This window comes from Ranitomeya variabilis, chromosome 1, assembly GCF_051348905.1.
Source record: "Ranitomeya variabilis isolate aRanVar5 chromosome 1, aRanVar5.hap1, whole genome shotgun sequence".
Classification (NCBI taxonomy): domain Eukaryota; kingdom Metazoa; phylum Chordata; class Amphibia; order Anura; family Dendrobatidae; genus Ranitomeya; species Ranitomeya variabilis.
Window position 1 is genome coordinate 887,147,156 of NC_135232.1, and position 16,632 is coordinate 887,163,787.

The following is a 16,632-nucleotide window of genomic DNA, read 5'->3' on the forward strand; positions in this document are numbered from 1 at the left end:
CACAATTAGCACCAACCTTCGAAGACATTGCGTCAATTTTCCTCTTTCCCCAGGTCCAGGAAGGTTATTGACGATACCATGCTTGACAAATAATTAATATTTAACATTGTGCACTGCTGAAACTGAGATACCAAGGTATTTTTAGATGGCCTTATAGCCTTTGGAAGCCTTGGGTTGCTAATAATAGCTGTTCTGATGTCCTCTGACAGCTCCTTTGTCTTCCCCATTGTGACAAATGAATAGGGCCTACCATGTGGCTTTCTAAAACACTGGAGTCATTAACAGGTGATTCTCACTAGTGATTTACCACAGGTGAGTGAAAATGTGTTTCCATACTAATTTAATGTAAAGGGTGCAATACCAGTGTTTCTCAGCAAGCTTTAGGTTTTTCTGTTTTTCCCTCCCTTTGTTTTAGTTTTATATTATTGTTTATCATTTGCTCTTTTGTATTTAACATGAGTGCTCTATACAAAATAACCGTTTCACTTGATTCATTTTTTTCAGGAGATATTCTACATTATCTACTTAAACTTCATGGGTGCCAATAACGATAATCAGAACTGTATGTGTTAATAAGGTGGCTGGATTCGGTGACATAAGTCCCAGGAAAACGTACATCAGTAACAACAGGTTACTGAGATGGTTTTATTTTGACTGGCTTTTGGGTATGAGATTAAGGAACAAAGAAAAGAGCCTGGGTTGGAACGGTCGCTCCCAGAATCTATTCCGGGACTAACAGGCCTAATAACAGGCAGCTGGGTTAGCTCAAAAAATGCGGTTGTGCTGAGGCAGAGAAAAAACGTTCATGGTGGATAGTCAATGTTAGAGTTTGAGAAGTGCTTCTGACAGCAAATTGGCGTGACTGTCTGATTTGTTTTGCCTTACCCAAAAGAAAAGACTGTTTTGTTATTCATTTGTGCTCAAGAAATACTGTTTTCCTTTATATTTTTGCCTGTGCGTATCCAAGCAGCTACCAGAGAGCCAAAACCCGCAAAATATACATACACAGCTAGGTCTAGAAATATTTGTACAGTGACAGAATCTTGGGCTCCGCATGCAACTATTTTTTAATTAATCTGAAACAAATGAGATGCAATTGAAGTGGAAACTTTCAGGTTTGAATAAATGGGTTGAACTAAAATATCCTGTGAAACGTTTAGGAATTGTAAACATTTTTCTACAAAGCCTCCTCATATCAGTTGTTCAAAAGTAATTGCACAAATTAGCTTCACCATAAACAAAATGTTCATTTTTAATACTTTGTAGAGAATCCTTTGAGGGTAATGACTGCTTGCAGTATGGAAGTCAGGGATGTCACCAAATGCTGGGTTTCCTCCTTTGTGATGCTTTGCTAGGCCTTTACTGCAGCTGACTTCAGTTGTTGCTTGCTTGTGGGTCTTCATGCCACTCGTGATTAACTCAGCCATTGAAGAATATTCCACTTCTTTGCATTAAAAAACTTCTGGGTTGCTATTGCATATATTTTGAGTCATTGTCCATCGGTACTGTGAAAAGCGCCTTCCACTCAACTTTGCTGCATTTGGTTGAATCTGAGAAGAAAGTATAGCCATGTACACTTTAGAATTAATCCGGCCCGATAATGTCTTCAGTCACATCACATTATCAATAAACACTAGTGACCCAGTTCCACTGGAAGCCATGCATGCCCATGACATTACACTGCCTCCACCATGTTTTACAGAGGGTGTTGTGTTGATAATGAGTGGTGTTGATCATGAGTCGTTCCAAGGATACTCCATACTTACTTCTTCCCATAATTGTGGTACAGGTTGATCTTCATTTCATCTGTCCAAAGAATGCTTTTCTAGAACTGGGCTGACATCTTTAGATTTTTTTTTTTGGGAAGTCTAATCTGGCCTTTCTATTTTTAAGGCTAATTAATGGTTTGCACCTTGTGGTGAACTCTCTGTATTAGCTCTCATGAAGTCTACTTATTACGGTAGACTTAGATAACGAAACACCTTACTGAAGAATGTTCTTCACTGCATGTTGTTAAGGGGTTTTTCTTCACCATGGAAAGAATTCTGAGATCATCCATCACTGTTGTCTCCCATGTACATCCAGGCCTTTTTGAGTTCCCAAGCTCACCATTGGACTGCTTTAATTTTTGCAAAATGTACAAAAAACTGTTGATTTCGCCACTCCTAACATTTCTGCTATCTCTCTGATGGATTTCTTCTTTTTCCTTTTTCTTAGCCTCATAATGGTCTGTTTCTCTTCCATTGAGAGCTCCTTTGACTGCATGTTGTGTGTTCACAGTAACAGATTCCAAGCGCAAATGTAACACCTGGAACCATCACCAGACTTTTACCTGCTTAAATGATGACATATTAACAAGGGAATAGCCAACGTAGCCCATTAAAAAGCTTTTGACATAATTGTCTAATTAATTTTGGTCCCTTTAAAGAGAGGAAGCTACATATTAAAGAGCTGTAATTCCTAAACCCTTATTTGAATTAGGATGTGAATACCCTCAAATTAAAGCTGAGAATCTGCACTCTAAATGCATATTAATTATATAACTTGAATCATTAATATGTTTTGGTAAACAGCTAAAATGCCAGAACTTGTGTCACTCTAGAAATATTTCTCGACCTAACTGTACATACTGTAATATATACTGTACATATATATTCTGCTCTGTGCTGTACTCAGCCATTTCTGCAGTCCCATATAGACAGTCAATGACTGTTATCATGTCACTTTGTTCAACTGCAACATGTAGAGGTCAGAGACATGAGAAATGGATCCTCTATTCTGTGGATAAGTGATAAATCTCATTAGTAGGAAAACCACATTTTAACCAAATTACTAACAAACTGCCATTAAATAAAATGCATATACCTCAGAGTATCAGAGACATACAAGTTAGACTTCACATACCATACATAGTTCAAATAAAATCACCCCCAACGACCACACATCTGACTTGGGTCCTGAAGGCAGAGGTCTCTCACACTGAGTGGGATCTTTTGGTTTAATTATACCCAAGGCGATTACTTCCGGAGCCAAATAAGAGGGGTATCTAAAGAGAATGAAGCAGAAGAAGTATATTGAAGGTGTAGTCACTAATATGGCTATGACTAGAGATGGGCGAATATGACACCTAGTGTCCGTGCACGGACCCCGAACATTGACTTCTCCCGGACGTCCATGTTACTGTTCAGGTTTAGCAGCCCAAACAAAGCTAGTTGAAAAGCTGTAGTGTAGCCAAATCAACAAGCTTTCCTATGTGGGCCCTTCCGACTCAATGACAGCCATGTCACATATCGGCACGACTGTGATTGGCAGGCACATGGTGTAAAATAAAAAAAAGAAGTGGGGTCTCGCCTATTTTTGATAACCAGTGCTGGCTGCAGCCCCCAACTGTCAGCTTTATCTTGGCTGGTTATTAAAATAGATGGCTCCCCACACCGTTTTTTTTTTTGCAACTCTGTAAATAAATAATTTCAAAAAACTAAGTGGGGTTCCCCTCATTATTGATAACCAGCACAGCTAAAGCAGAAAAGAAAGCTGGGGGCAGGTATTCTCAGACTGGGAAGGGTGAACACATGGGAACCACAGGGCTGATGACAGATGACCACAGATGACAGAAGACCACAGATGACAGCGTGGGAACCGCAGCGCTGTGACCTGGCTTCAAACTAATCATCATCATCAAGGGTTTTTTTCTCAACCAGTTTCTATAACGTCCACCTGTTGATGCTTCATTTCAGGGCAGGAATAGAAGCGGAGGAGCAGTGCTGCTATAACTCACTATACTTCTATCACCCCCTGATGATTCGTTTCAAGGAAAGAGGTGGTGACAGAAGTGTGCCTGTTGCCACTGAAGATGCGGGTGATGATGACAACAGCTGTGGTCACTTCTACATCGCCTCCCTGAATCAGTATGATATTAGGGGACAGTGGTGACAGAAGCTGTGGTAAGTGACCACAGCTCCTTTTCCTTGTGATATCCCAACTCCCTTAAAACTAAACTAAAAGTCACAGGAAGTAAAGAAAATAAGCACATGTAGGGAATGGCAGAATAGTTCAAGTTTATACAGCTTAGAGCTGGAAAATCTGCATAAAAATGATGATATAGTCAAAAGACATAGTTACTTACCGGTAATGAAATTTCTCAGAGCCCATGACAGCACCACGGAGAGAGGGGATCCGCCATTCAGGGACAGGATATATACAGATATAAAAGGTGATACCCCTCCCTCGCATCAATTGGTTTACAGAGCATAGGAGGACCTCCAGGTTATTGCCAAAGATTAAACATTTTTATCATAATACTCCGTGTCTATACATAATTACACCACAATCAATGAAAGCGTGCTCACCCACACGTGATGGGAGGGAATATAAGGGTGCTGTCATGGGCTCTGAGAAATCCATTACCATTAAGTAACTACGTCTTTCTCCTTTCCCATGACAGCACCACAGAGAGAATTACAGAAAATTGTATCTTAGGGAGGGACCACAGCCTGTAGAACCCTTCTCCCAAAGATTAGATCAGAAGAAGAGGCTAGGTCCAGCCGATAGTGTTTAACAAAGGTAGATGGTGATGACCCATGACAGTCTTAAAAGATTGGTTCTATTAATAAATCCGACCTTTCTACCCAGAAGGTTACCACTGCTCTCGTGGAATAAATTCTCACACCCTCCGGGGTGACATTCCCACTAGATGAGTAGGCCAACCAGATCGCATCTCTTATCCATCTTGCCAAGGTACTTTTGGCAAGTTACCGTTATTTGGTTCTTTAGAAGGATGTAGTTCTGGGGATTTATTCTGATGGAATATAGGCTGAACTGGATGGACAAATGTCTTTTTTCGGCCTTCCTACACTCCTGGGTGGATGCTAGGTACTGAACCAAACACCTTTTTATGTCCAATGAGTAGAATTTTTCTTCTCTTGTATTTTTGGAGTTGGAGCAAAAGGAAGGAATGACTACCTCTTGGGACCTGTGGAATCGAGATGCTACTTTAGGCAAATAAGCAGGGTCAGGTTTTAAAATAACTCTGTCTTCCAAGATCATAGTGAAGAGAGGGCCTACAAATAAAGCCTGGATGTCGCTCACTCTAACGGCTGATGTTAAAGCCACTAGAAGGACCGTTTAAAGGCACAGAACCTTGAGCGAGGCAGAATCTAAGCATTCAAAGAGGGAACTGTTAGGGCTGATAAGACCAAAGTTAAATCCCATGGCGGCAATTTTTGTCTGGTAATAGGCTTAGATCTTGCGGAGGCTCTAATAAATCTTGCTACCCAAGGATTGCCTGCTACATCATGATTGTATAGGGCCACCAGAGCAGCCACCTTATCCTTTAGGGTGTTAATAGCCAGGCCTTGTTCCAACCCCTTTTGTAGGAACTCCAGGATTGCCGTAATTGGGACTCCATCCTGGACTCTAACCCCCGAGGTAGATAGGAATTTTTTCCAGGTTTTACCGTAGGCTTTGGTAGTGACGATTTTTCTATTCTGAAGTAGGATGGAAACCAAGTTTGGGGAAAACCCTCTGTCCCTCAAAAGCACCCTTTCAAATTCCACACTGTTAAGTGTAAGCTCCCTGCCTAAATGGTGATACACTGGTTCCTGAGAGAGAAGGTCCGGAATTTCCAGTGGTACCCAAGGATCGCTGATGGACATCATCTTCAGCCAGAAGAACTAAGTTCTTCTTGGCCAGAAAGGGGCTATCAGTATCACTCTTGCTCTGTTCTGTCCTCCTTGGTATTCATTAGAACTGCTGGCATGAGGATGACCGGGGGGAAAGCATAAGCCAGGCTCTGATCCCACGGAATTATAAAGGCATCTAGAGCCTGAGGTTCCCTCTGGGATCTATGGAGCAATATGAGTCTACCTTTGTGTTGTCGATGCTGGCGAGGAGATCTATGACCGGGAGACCCCATATTTCCACAATCTGGATGAAAATGGACTCTTTTAGCACCCACTTGCCCCGTTTCAACTGAGTGCGGCTCACAAAGTCTGCTTTGTGGTTTTCTACCCCCCTAATGTGGAGTGCCATCAGGGAGAGGCGATTGCTTTCCGCCAACCGGAAAATCTAAGTTGTTGTGTCCATCAAGGACCGCAACCTGGTTCCCCCAGATGGTTCAGATAGCCCGCCACCACAACCCGGTTGTCCGAAAATACTCGCACGTGATGACCCCAAAGTGTATCTAAGAACTCTATCAGGGCATATCTGACTGCTAATAGCTCCTTTTGGTTTGAGGATACATCCAACTGCTGACCCGTCCAGACCCACTGAGTAACCTTGTTGTCCAGAGGAGTCCCTCACCTCATGGGGCTTGCATCCGAGGTGACTACTTGAGACACTTTGGTCACCCAAGGGACCCCCTTGGTAAGATTGCCCTTCTCTTTCCACCAACTCAGGGAACGAATAATTGACTCTTTAGGGAGACCCTTTTTTTTTTTTTAAGATGTCCCACTGGAGCCCCCTGGTGTCTATTTGGGCCCACTTAACTGCTGGCAAACATGAGGTTAGGGAACCTAACAGGAATATGTCAAAGTCATGGATGGGTATTGTGACACCCTCAACACCTGACCAGCAATTTTTTCCCTTTTGTCCTCTGGAAGGCGACGCTCTTGCTTCTGGGAGTCCAACATAAGCCCTAGGAACTCCTAAACAGTCTTTGGCTCGATCTTTGAATTTTTTAGATTCAATAGCCAGCCTAAGTTTATTAAAGAGGTCATTACTCTCTCTAGTTGTGTTTTGCAATGTTGGACCGAGTTGCCTATCACCAAGAAGTCGTCCAAATAAGGGACGATCAAAATGTCCTGTTCCCTCAGGTGCGCCATTGCTTCCGCCACTAATTTGGTAAACACCCGTGGGGTGACTGACAAGCCGAAGCGAAGAGTTTTGTATTGAAAAAATTTTGTTTCTCCTTTCATGGAGACCGCTACCCTGAGGAACCATTGAGAGTCTCTGTGCATAATATGCGTTGCTCAGATCCAGGAACATCATAAAGCAGTTGGGAAACAATATTTTGATGGCTGATTTTATTGATTCCATCTTGAAAGTTTGAGCTGTTACAAAAGTTTAACCAAGTTTATAATTGTCCGGAAGGATCTGTCGGATTTGTTTACCAGAAACAATGGGGAGTGGAATTCCTTCATCTTTTCCCAAGGAGGCACTTCCTGGAGAACAGCTTTGCTCACTAGGTCCAACACCTTACATTCCAAGGCCCTTTGTTTCTCCAGGGAGGATTGTAGGGGAGTTACTACACAGTTCTGGGGAAGGAATGAACAAAAGTCTATCCTCAGGCCTGACCTAATTAGGTTTAGTATTCAAGGACTGTTGGGTATCTTTTCTCAGGCCGGAAGGAAATGGGATAGTCTGCCCCCTACCTGGGAACAACTGTCACATGGAGGGCTTCCTATCATGAGAGGAGCTTCCAAAGAGAAAACCTTTATCTTTCTTTTTTTCCCCCTTCCCACTCTCAGGGACCTCCTATGGAAAAATGTTCTACTACGAAAAGACCGTTTGTATGCAGGGGTGGCCAGGTTAGGGAACCCCTTATTCTTATCCCCTGCCTTCTGAAGGATGTCATCTAATGTTTCCCCAAATAGAAAATTTCCTTCACAGGGGATGGAACATAGTTTTAATTTAGTTTGTAGGTCTTCCGGCCAGCATTTAAGCCAAAGTGCTCTACGGGCTGCGTTAGAGAGAGCTGCAGACCTGGCCGCTAGCCGAACAGAGTCGGCTGATGAATCAGCCAAAAATGCTGCAGCCCCCTGCATTAAAGGAATGGGCTCTAGTACCTTGTCTCTGGACACTCTATCCCAGAGCTGCTTTTCCAACTGGTCTAACCATATCATTAGGGATCTAGAGATGCAGGTTGCTGCTATAGCAGGTCTAAACCCACCTACTAATGTTTCCCATGAGACTTTAAGGAAGGAATCTGCCTTTTTATTGAGTGGGTCTTTTAAAACTGCCATGTCCTCAAAGGGGAGGGCAAATTTCTTCGAGCCCTTTGCTACAGTTACAACTAATTTTGGGGCTTTCTCCCAGGATGTTGACGCTATATCTTAAAAGGGATATTTTCTCTTTAGGGACGGTACAGAAGAGATTTTTCTATCCACTTTCTCAGACTCTTTTTTTAATCAGGGCCTGTATATTTTTATTCAGAGGAAATGACCTCCATTTTTTTTAGTGCCAATCCCCCAAATATTACATCTTGCACTGTTTTTTTCCGGTCCATTACTCTCATAGTGGATCTCACCGCTTTAGCCAGGCTTCCTATTTCTCCTAGGGAAACAGTGGCGCCCCCCTACATCTTCGTCTGAGGATGACAAAGAGTCCGATGAACCAGATTCTTTCTCCTTGGAGCTAGAGGACTCAGATTGGGGGTACTTACTGGCCTTCTGTTCCCTGACAGTACCCCCTTGTGAAAGGAATCTAAAGGTGCTTTCAACCTCCATCTTGATTACTGATCTTAATTTGGAGGCGAAATTTGGGGTCTCCTCACATAGCACTTGTTCTATGCACGAATGGCAAAGTCTTTTATCCCAGATGACAAGTAAATCTTCCTTACATTGGGCAACTTCTGTGTTTGGTTTTAGCCAAACTTTTTGCTCCCTGAATAACGAATGAGAAAGTGGACCCCAATTACAAGGTGAACATTCACGAAGATCACTCACCAATCAGACGCAGCTGCGGGTACCGGTTTTGCAGGAGAAATAGGGTCCACTGATGGGCCTTTTGAGGCTGGAGACTTGCCCACTGCACCGGAGCTTCTGCTGTGCTGGGTGAAATGGCTGGTGGAACGCCCATTCCGCTTGCTTGAAGAATCATGCGGTCTTCTTTTTGGCTGTTGCTGCCTCTGGCGTTGCTGCTGCTATGTTTCACTGTCCTGTTTTTCCATCCTACAGGGGACCGCTAATAGAAGGGAGCACCTCACCCCGCTCCCTTTTTTAATAAGCCGCCCGGCGTCCCCTGGACTACTTCCAGTTCCAAACCAGAAGTTCCTTCCTGTCATGTGACCTCCGGTTGCGTCATCGGGGAGGGGGGGGGACTTTGGCGTGTCAGGAGCATGTGCAGACCGGACATCTGGAAGCCCAGCACCAGAGTATGGTGCGATGGCTGCGCTCCCCCTCGCTCACCCTGAAAGACCCCTAGGTCCCAGCGGTGGCGGCTTCAGGACACCGCACCAGCCGTGGCAGGGGATCCCCGCTGCCGGTACCAGTCTGGCCGGGCCTGGACATCTTCTGGTCTTCTTGTGACTTCAGGTACGCCGACTGAAGATTCCCCGTCAAGGACAGGAAACCAAAGTAATGCGTGAGAGAGGTACCGCCCTTTTTATCTGTACGTTTCCTGTCCCTGAAGGGGTGATCCCCTCAGGGACACTTGCCTAATAATTGTGCATACACGGTGTATGACACAGTATATAGAGTAATATATGAGTATAGTCACTATCCAGTGTTCTAAACTTTCACCTTATGTGTGTAACATCTGATAATCTGGGGCCACTCTGGGGTCCTCCACTCACCTCCCCAACTGTTTGGACGCTGCTACCTGGTCTTCCTTTTCCTGGCTTCATTGCTGTGAGTGTTTTCCTCGCTATATTGGGCCTTTTGGCTACTTTTCTCTGCTGTGACTTAGTCACCATGGGTCACCACCATTAGCTCGTTTGAGTTCACTATCACTCTCACCCTTGTTATCACAGCCCAGGTTTGGGTTGTTTTTTGTTTCTTATTTACAACCCTAAATTGCAGGGGTGCCTTATGCGCACACGTAGGAAATGTGGTGCAGAATTTTCTGCACTAAATCTGCATCTCCTGGCAGAAAACGCAGGTGCAGATTTGATGCAGTTTCTGTGCAGTTTCTGTGCAGTTTCTGTGCAGTTTCTGTGCAGTTTCTATGCAGTTTCTGTGCAGTTTCTGTGCAGATTTTACCAGTGCAGATTTTTATCATGGAGGGGTGCAGAAACGCTGCAGAACTGCACAAAAGAAGCGACATGCACTTCTTTGAAATCTGCAGCGTTTCTGCGCAGATTTTTCTGCACCATGTGCACAGCTTTTTTTTCACATTGGTTTACATTGTACTGTAAAATCACAGTGCAGTTCTGCATCAATTCTGCACTAAATCTGCATTGTGTGCACATACCCTTCGGGCACATACCCATAGTACACGCCTGCGTAAGGCAAGATTACCTTGTGCAGGCAAGGACAGAGAATGAACTTCAATCCAATATTGCAGCCAGCATGCAGCCAGCGGGTAAGGAAAGGGTGAATCAAACACCCGAAAACCCCGCCCATATGGCTGAAAATTGTTCCCTCCAAATTCAGGTGACAGAGTCCCTTTAATGATTTCTTCTAGGCTCTGGGACGCGCGGTGCCTTGAAGAAATTCCTGCCTCCTCTCCTCATTACAATACTATCCCCTTCCATCAGCAGCATCTCCCTCAGAAATACATACCTCATCCTCCCTTCTGTGGGCGCTGCATTCTGGGATCTTCTGTGCAGGCGCTGGTGAGTCACTGTGACCTTCGGTGTGCACGCCAATAGTCTCCCCTGTAATACTATTGTAGGAACTCTTAAGATTCTGGTAGCATGGGGCAATGAACAGACAGAGACGGGTTTCTTTAGTGTAAAATAGTGTATTTGTAACACAGCAAAAACACACAAACAATATATAGATAACTTGCAATGACACAAGTCCCTTAGCCATATACAGCGAAACAGAAGAGTTCTTAGGCCAAAGTCCTTGGCAAGGTGAGTGAGACGGGTGACGTGCAGATCCAAACACAGCTGGTGCAGAAAGAGTCAAATCCGGGTATGAAGTAAACACAGGGAGTCCAGAAACAAGTCCTCAGGTTAATCCCAGGTGTGGGACGAACACGGGTAAGTCCAGAAGCAAGTTCACAAGTTAATCCCAGGTGTGGGATAAACACGGGTAAGTCCAGAAACAAGTTCATAAGTTTATCTCAGTTGTGGCATAAACACGGGTAAGTCCAGAAACAAGTTCACATAAAGAATTATACTGGTGTAATTTCCAGTAGCTCCCACCGGGGGGAGTAAATAAGGATTAAGTAGCAAACACAGTCTAAGTCCAGCAGCAAAAGCCCCAAACACAGTTCCAAACAGAGTTCTTACCCGGAGGAGAGAACCAAGGGTTAAGTTCCCAAGCCAACAGACTGAGAGCGTAACTTACATAGGCAGAGAATGTCCAGAGCCACGGGTAGAAGTACAGCAGACAAGCAGCTGAGCTGATGGAGAAACCAAGCAGAATACTCCAGCAGTGAGGCTGACACCTGACCCGGGTTTTAAACAAATGAACAGGAAGTAGGGCAGACAGCAAACTCCATTTTAACAAAGGGCAAAAACATTCACAAGGTAACTTAGAAAACCCGGAATACTGACATTACTCCCCCCCTAGAAACGGCCTCAGGACGATCCTGGACCAGGTTTGCCTGGGTATCTACGATGAAATTGAGTAACCTTCAGGGGAGCATTGATGTTACTTACTGGTTCCCAAGAATCGTTTTCAGGAGAATAACCCTGCCATCTAACCAGATACTGAAGTCGATTCCTATGAAGTCTTGAATCGATAATGTCCTGTACAACAAATTGTTCTTCGCCATCAACCAACACTGGTGGAGGAGGAGGTACGATACGTCCCTGAAATGTGTTGAGAGAGACTGGTTTTAATAAAGAAACATGGAATACTGGGTGTACCTTTAGAGTTCGTGGCAGCTTCAGCCGACAAGCAACGGAGCTCACAATCCCAGTGATCTTGAATGGACCGATGAACTTCTGCCCCAGCTTCTGCGAAGGAACACCCAATTTTAGATTCTTGGTAGACAACCAAACCGAGTCTTCTACCTTATACATGGGTGCCGGTTTCCGGAATCTATCAGCCGACTTCTTGTAACGCTCCTGTGCTGCGGTCAGGGAGTCTTTCAAAACTTCAAGATTACGTTGCAACACTGCCACTCTGTCTTGAACTGCTGGTACCGAAGTAGCAACCGGAGACCTAGGCAAAATATTTGGATGATATCCCAAATTGGCGAAAAAAGGCGTTACCTTCGTGGAACTGCTCTGTGAGTTGTTATACGAGAATTCCGCTAACGGAAGAAGCTTCAGCCAATCATCCTGCAAATGACTGACGTAACAGCGTAGATATTGCTCCAAGGTTTGATTGGTTCGCTCAGTCTGCCCATTGGTCTGAGGATGGTATGCAGAAGACAAGCAAACATTAATGTGGAGTGCAGAACAAAATCCTTTCCAAAACCTAGAGGTAAATTGTATTCCCCGGTCAGAGATGATCTCATCTGGTACCCCATGCAGCCGGAAAACATTCTGGATAACCAGATCCACTGTCTCTGTGGCTGAGGGAAGACCACTGCAAGGAATAAAATGAGCAGCCTTTGTTAGACGGTCCACTACCACCAGAATAGTATTCTTACCGCCGGAGGTGGGTAACTCCACAATAAAGTCCATCGAAATAGACCCCCAAGGACGAGATGGTACGGGTAGTGGCTTAAGAAGGCCAGTAGGTGAAACACGAGGAACTTTGTACCGGGCACAAACCTCACAAGAGCGGACATAGTCATTCACATCCTTCAAACAGGTAGGCCACCAGAAAAAACGGGTTAAAAATTCCTGCGTCTTCTGTACCCCCCGATGACCAGCCAATACGGAGTCATGGACCAATTTGAGAATTCGAAGTCTCACAGCCTCAGGGACATAAATACAGCGATCTCTAAGCCATACACCATTCTGTAAGACAAGATTCACATTGTCAGGTGGGGTAGCAAGAAATACGTCACCATCATAGGCCAGCTTGATCTCCTCCCACAGGTCCCGGTCCTGGAGCACTCCTATGAAGTTGGCATCCGACAAGATGGTCTTAGACGGGGTCCCAGGCACGGAGTCCATCGTGTGGATTCGGGATAGCGCATCGGCTTTCCCATTACGTGAACCTGGGCGGTACGAGATGACAAAATCAAACTGGTTTAGGAACAAACTCCACCTAGCTTGTCGAGGAGAGAGACATCTGGCGGACTTGAGGAATTCCAGATTACGGTGGTCTGTGAGCACCACTACCTGTTGAGTTGCTCCCTGCAAATGGTGTCTCCATTCCTTAAAAGCGGAAATGATTGCCAACAGTTCTTTATCTGCAATATCATAGTTCAGTTCAGCAGATGATAACCTGCGAGAAAAGAAGGCACACGGGTGCAGCAAACCTTTATCTCCGGTTCGTTGTGAGAGGATTGCTCCCAGTGCACAGTCAGAAGCGTCCACCTCCACGACAAAAGGCAGTGCAGGGTCCGGGTGTGTCAATATCGGAGCCGTGGTAAAACAAACCTTTAAGCGATCAAAGGCTTCCTGGGCTTGCGAAGACCATACAAACTTCCTCCCCTTCTTAGTAAGGAGAGTGATGGGACGGACAATTTCCGAAAAATTCCGGATGAAACGTCTATAAAAGTTAGCAAAGCCAATGAATCTTTGTACCTCTTTGACGTTTCCTGGTACCGGCCAATCTATGATCGCCTGGATCTTGCTGGACTCCATATTCAATCCCTGGGGAGAAATAACATAGCCTAAAAATTGAATTTTGGAGCAATGAAATTCACACTTTTCAAGTTTGATATACAGATGGTTGTCTCTCAAACGTCTGAGCACGGTCTTGACATGTTCCTGGTGTTCCTGTAGGGAATCAGAGAAAATCAAGATGTCATCCAGGTAAATGACTACATAATGATCCAGTAAATCCCTGAAAATATCGTTGGCCAAGTGTTGGAAAGCAGCAGGAGCATTACAGAGTCCGAATGGCATCACTAGATATTCAAAATGTCCATACCGACATCTGAAAGCTGTTTTCCATTCATCTCCGGGACGTATACGGAGTAAATTATATGCTCCGCGAAGATCTAGTTTGGTGAATATTTTAGCTTGGCGAACTCTCTCCAACAATTCAGGAATTAACGGCAACGGGTACCTGTTACGGATGGTTACCTTGTTTAGCTCCCGATAGTCAATACACGGTCTTAGAGTGCCATCTTTTTTCTTTACAAAGAATATGGGAGCGCCCGCTGGTGAAGAAGATGGTCGGATAAACCCCTTGGCTAAATTCTCGTCTATATACTCCCGTAAAGTCTTTAATTCTGGAGCTGCCAACGGGTAAACATGGCCGAAAGGAATCGCTGCCCCGGGAAGCAGCTCTATGGGGCAGTCATATGGTCTGTGTGGAGGGAGTTGATCTGCCTTCCTCTTGTCACAAATGTCTGAAAATTCCTGGTAAACCAGAGGGAGAGTAGATACCTGTTTCGTTTCCTCCAAATTCTGGGTAACTGGAGCCATTACCTGTGGACTGATGGTAGAGCTACACTTCGGAAGGAAGGATATCTCCTTAGTTTCCCAATTGATATTTGGGTTCTGTGACCGTAACCAGGGAATTCCTAGAATTACAGGAAAATGAGGAGAAGATATTAGCATAAATGATAGGGTTTCCAGATGGTCTGGTTCCATCTTACACTTCAGAAGCACCGTCTCCCGGTCTACTGGCCCAGAAACTAACGGAGAACCATCCACCGTTTCCATGGTGACTGGTGAGGCTCTTAGCTGTGTCTTAATACCATGTTCCCTGGCAAAAGAAGAATCCATGAAATTTCCACCTGCTCCAGAATCTATCATAGCAGAACTTGTTATCCACTGTCCCTCCCACAGAATCTGAATAGGAAGAGAACAATGTGAGTATTTCTCCCCTTGATCCTTAGGGGAAGTTGACATCACTGTTAGGGGAACCACAGCATCTAGATGTAAACTGGTCTCCGAAACTTCTGACTCAGTGTCCGTATTGTCATAATCCCCTACTGCCGCCAATACCTTGTTAGGTCGCCTGGGACATTTAGGACAATTAATAAGAAAATGATCTGATTGGCCACAGTAAAAACATAAGCGTTTCGAAAGCGATATTCACGGCGTTCATTACTTTCACGTTTCTGTAGTGAGTCCACTTGCATCGGCACCTCCTCAGCTTCCCGCGGGTTCTTACTGGTAGTTTCCCTAGACGGAAGAGTAAAATTAGTAATGCGATTTACCGCTGCCCATTTCTCCTGTCTGCGTTCAGTTAGGCGGATATCAATACGCACACAGTGTTGTAAGAATAACTCATACTCCTGTGGAGATTCTGAGCGAGCTAGCTCATCCTTGATTGTACTGGACAACCCTTTCCTGAAAATTGGTAACAAAGCATTTTCATCCCAGTTGGTATCCACTACTAACCTCTTAAATTCCGTAATATACTCTATGACTGAACGTTTCCCCTGGCGTAAGGAAAGCAAGGATTTTTCAGCGGAGGCACGGCGGTTGGGATCATCAAACATTTGCGCCATAGCTGCCAGAAAATCATCCAAATTATTTAGACGGACATCGCGACTTTCTACCATAGGATTTGCCCAAGCCAGTGCCCGTGATGTCAACAACATAATAATGCATAGTACTTTCGATCTATCAGACTGATAGTAGGAGGCATGTACATCAAAAAATAATATACATTGATTTACAAACCCACGGAATTGACTTCGGTCACCATTAAACCGAAAAGGAGGCAATTTAGGCATACTGGTAGGTGGTGTATGCTGAACAGGTGGTGTATGCTGAGCAGGTGGTGTAACCTGGGCGTCTATCAAGGTACGTAAATCTTGGAGAGCCTGACCAAACACCTGCGCATTGTGGTTAGCCCGGGAGTCCATGTCTCTAATTTTACTTTGTACAGCCGCCACCTCCTGCTGCAAGGAGTTAATCATAGCAAACATCTTGTCTACCCGTGTCTCTGTCATTGCCCCAGCAGAATCTTTTTTTTTAGGCTGGAGTATCCTGTAATACTATTGTAGGAACTCTTAAGATTCTGGTAGCATGGGGCAATGAACAGACAGAGACGGGTTTCTTTAGTGTAAAATAGTGTATTTGTAACACAGCAAAAACACACAAACAATATATAGATAACTTGCAATGACACAAGTCCCTTAGCCATATACAGCGAAACAGAAGAGTTCTTAGGCCAAAGTCCTTGGCAAGGTGAGTGAGACGGGTGACGTGCAGATCCAAACACAGCTGGTGCAGAAAGAGTCAAATCCGGGTATGAAGTAAACACAGGGAGTCCAGAAACAAGTCCTCAGGTTAATCCCAGGTGTGGGATAAACACGGGTAAGTCCAGAAACAAGTTCATAAGTTTATCTCAGTTGTGGCATAAACACGGGTAAGTCCAGAAACAAGTTCACATAAAGAATTATACTGGTGTAATTTCCAGTAGCTCCCACCGGGGGGAGTAAATAAGGATTAAGTAGCAAACACAGTCTAAGTCCAGCAGCAAAAGCCCCAAACACAGTTCCAAACAGAGTTCTTACCCGGAGGAGAGAACCAAGGGTTAAGTTCCCAAGCCAACAGACTGAGAGCGTAACTTACATAGGCAGAGAATGTCCAGAGCCACGGGTAGAAGTACAGCAGACAAGCAGCTGAGCTGATGGAGAAACCAAGCAGAATACTCCAGCAGTGAGGCTGACACCTGACCCGGGTTTTAAACAAATGAACAGGAAGTAGGGCAGACAGCAAACTCCATTTTAACAAAGGGCAAAAACATTCACAAGGTAACTTAGAAAACCCGG

At 44.6% G+C, this 16,632-nt stretch overlaps 1 protein-coding gene across 1 annotated transcript in view; it reads right to left on the reverse strand.

Moving 5' to 3' along the window:
* TBCK (TBC1 domain containing kinase) overlaps positions 1 to 16,632 on the reverse strand; it is a 481,012-nt gene that overhangs the window by 282,553 nt on the left and 181,827 nt on the right. The window contains exon 6 of the mRNA XM_077278374.1: positions 2,905 to 3,046. Within this exon, the coding sequence (XP_077134489.1) occupies positions 2,905 to 3,046 (142 nt within the window). The remainder of the gene's footprint in view (positions 1 to 2,904; positions 3,047 to 16,632) is intronic.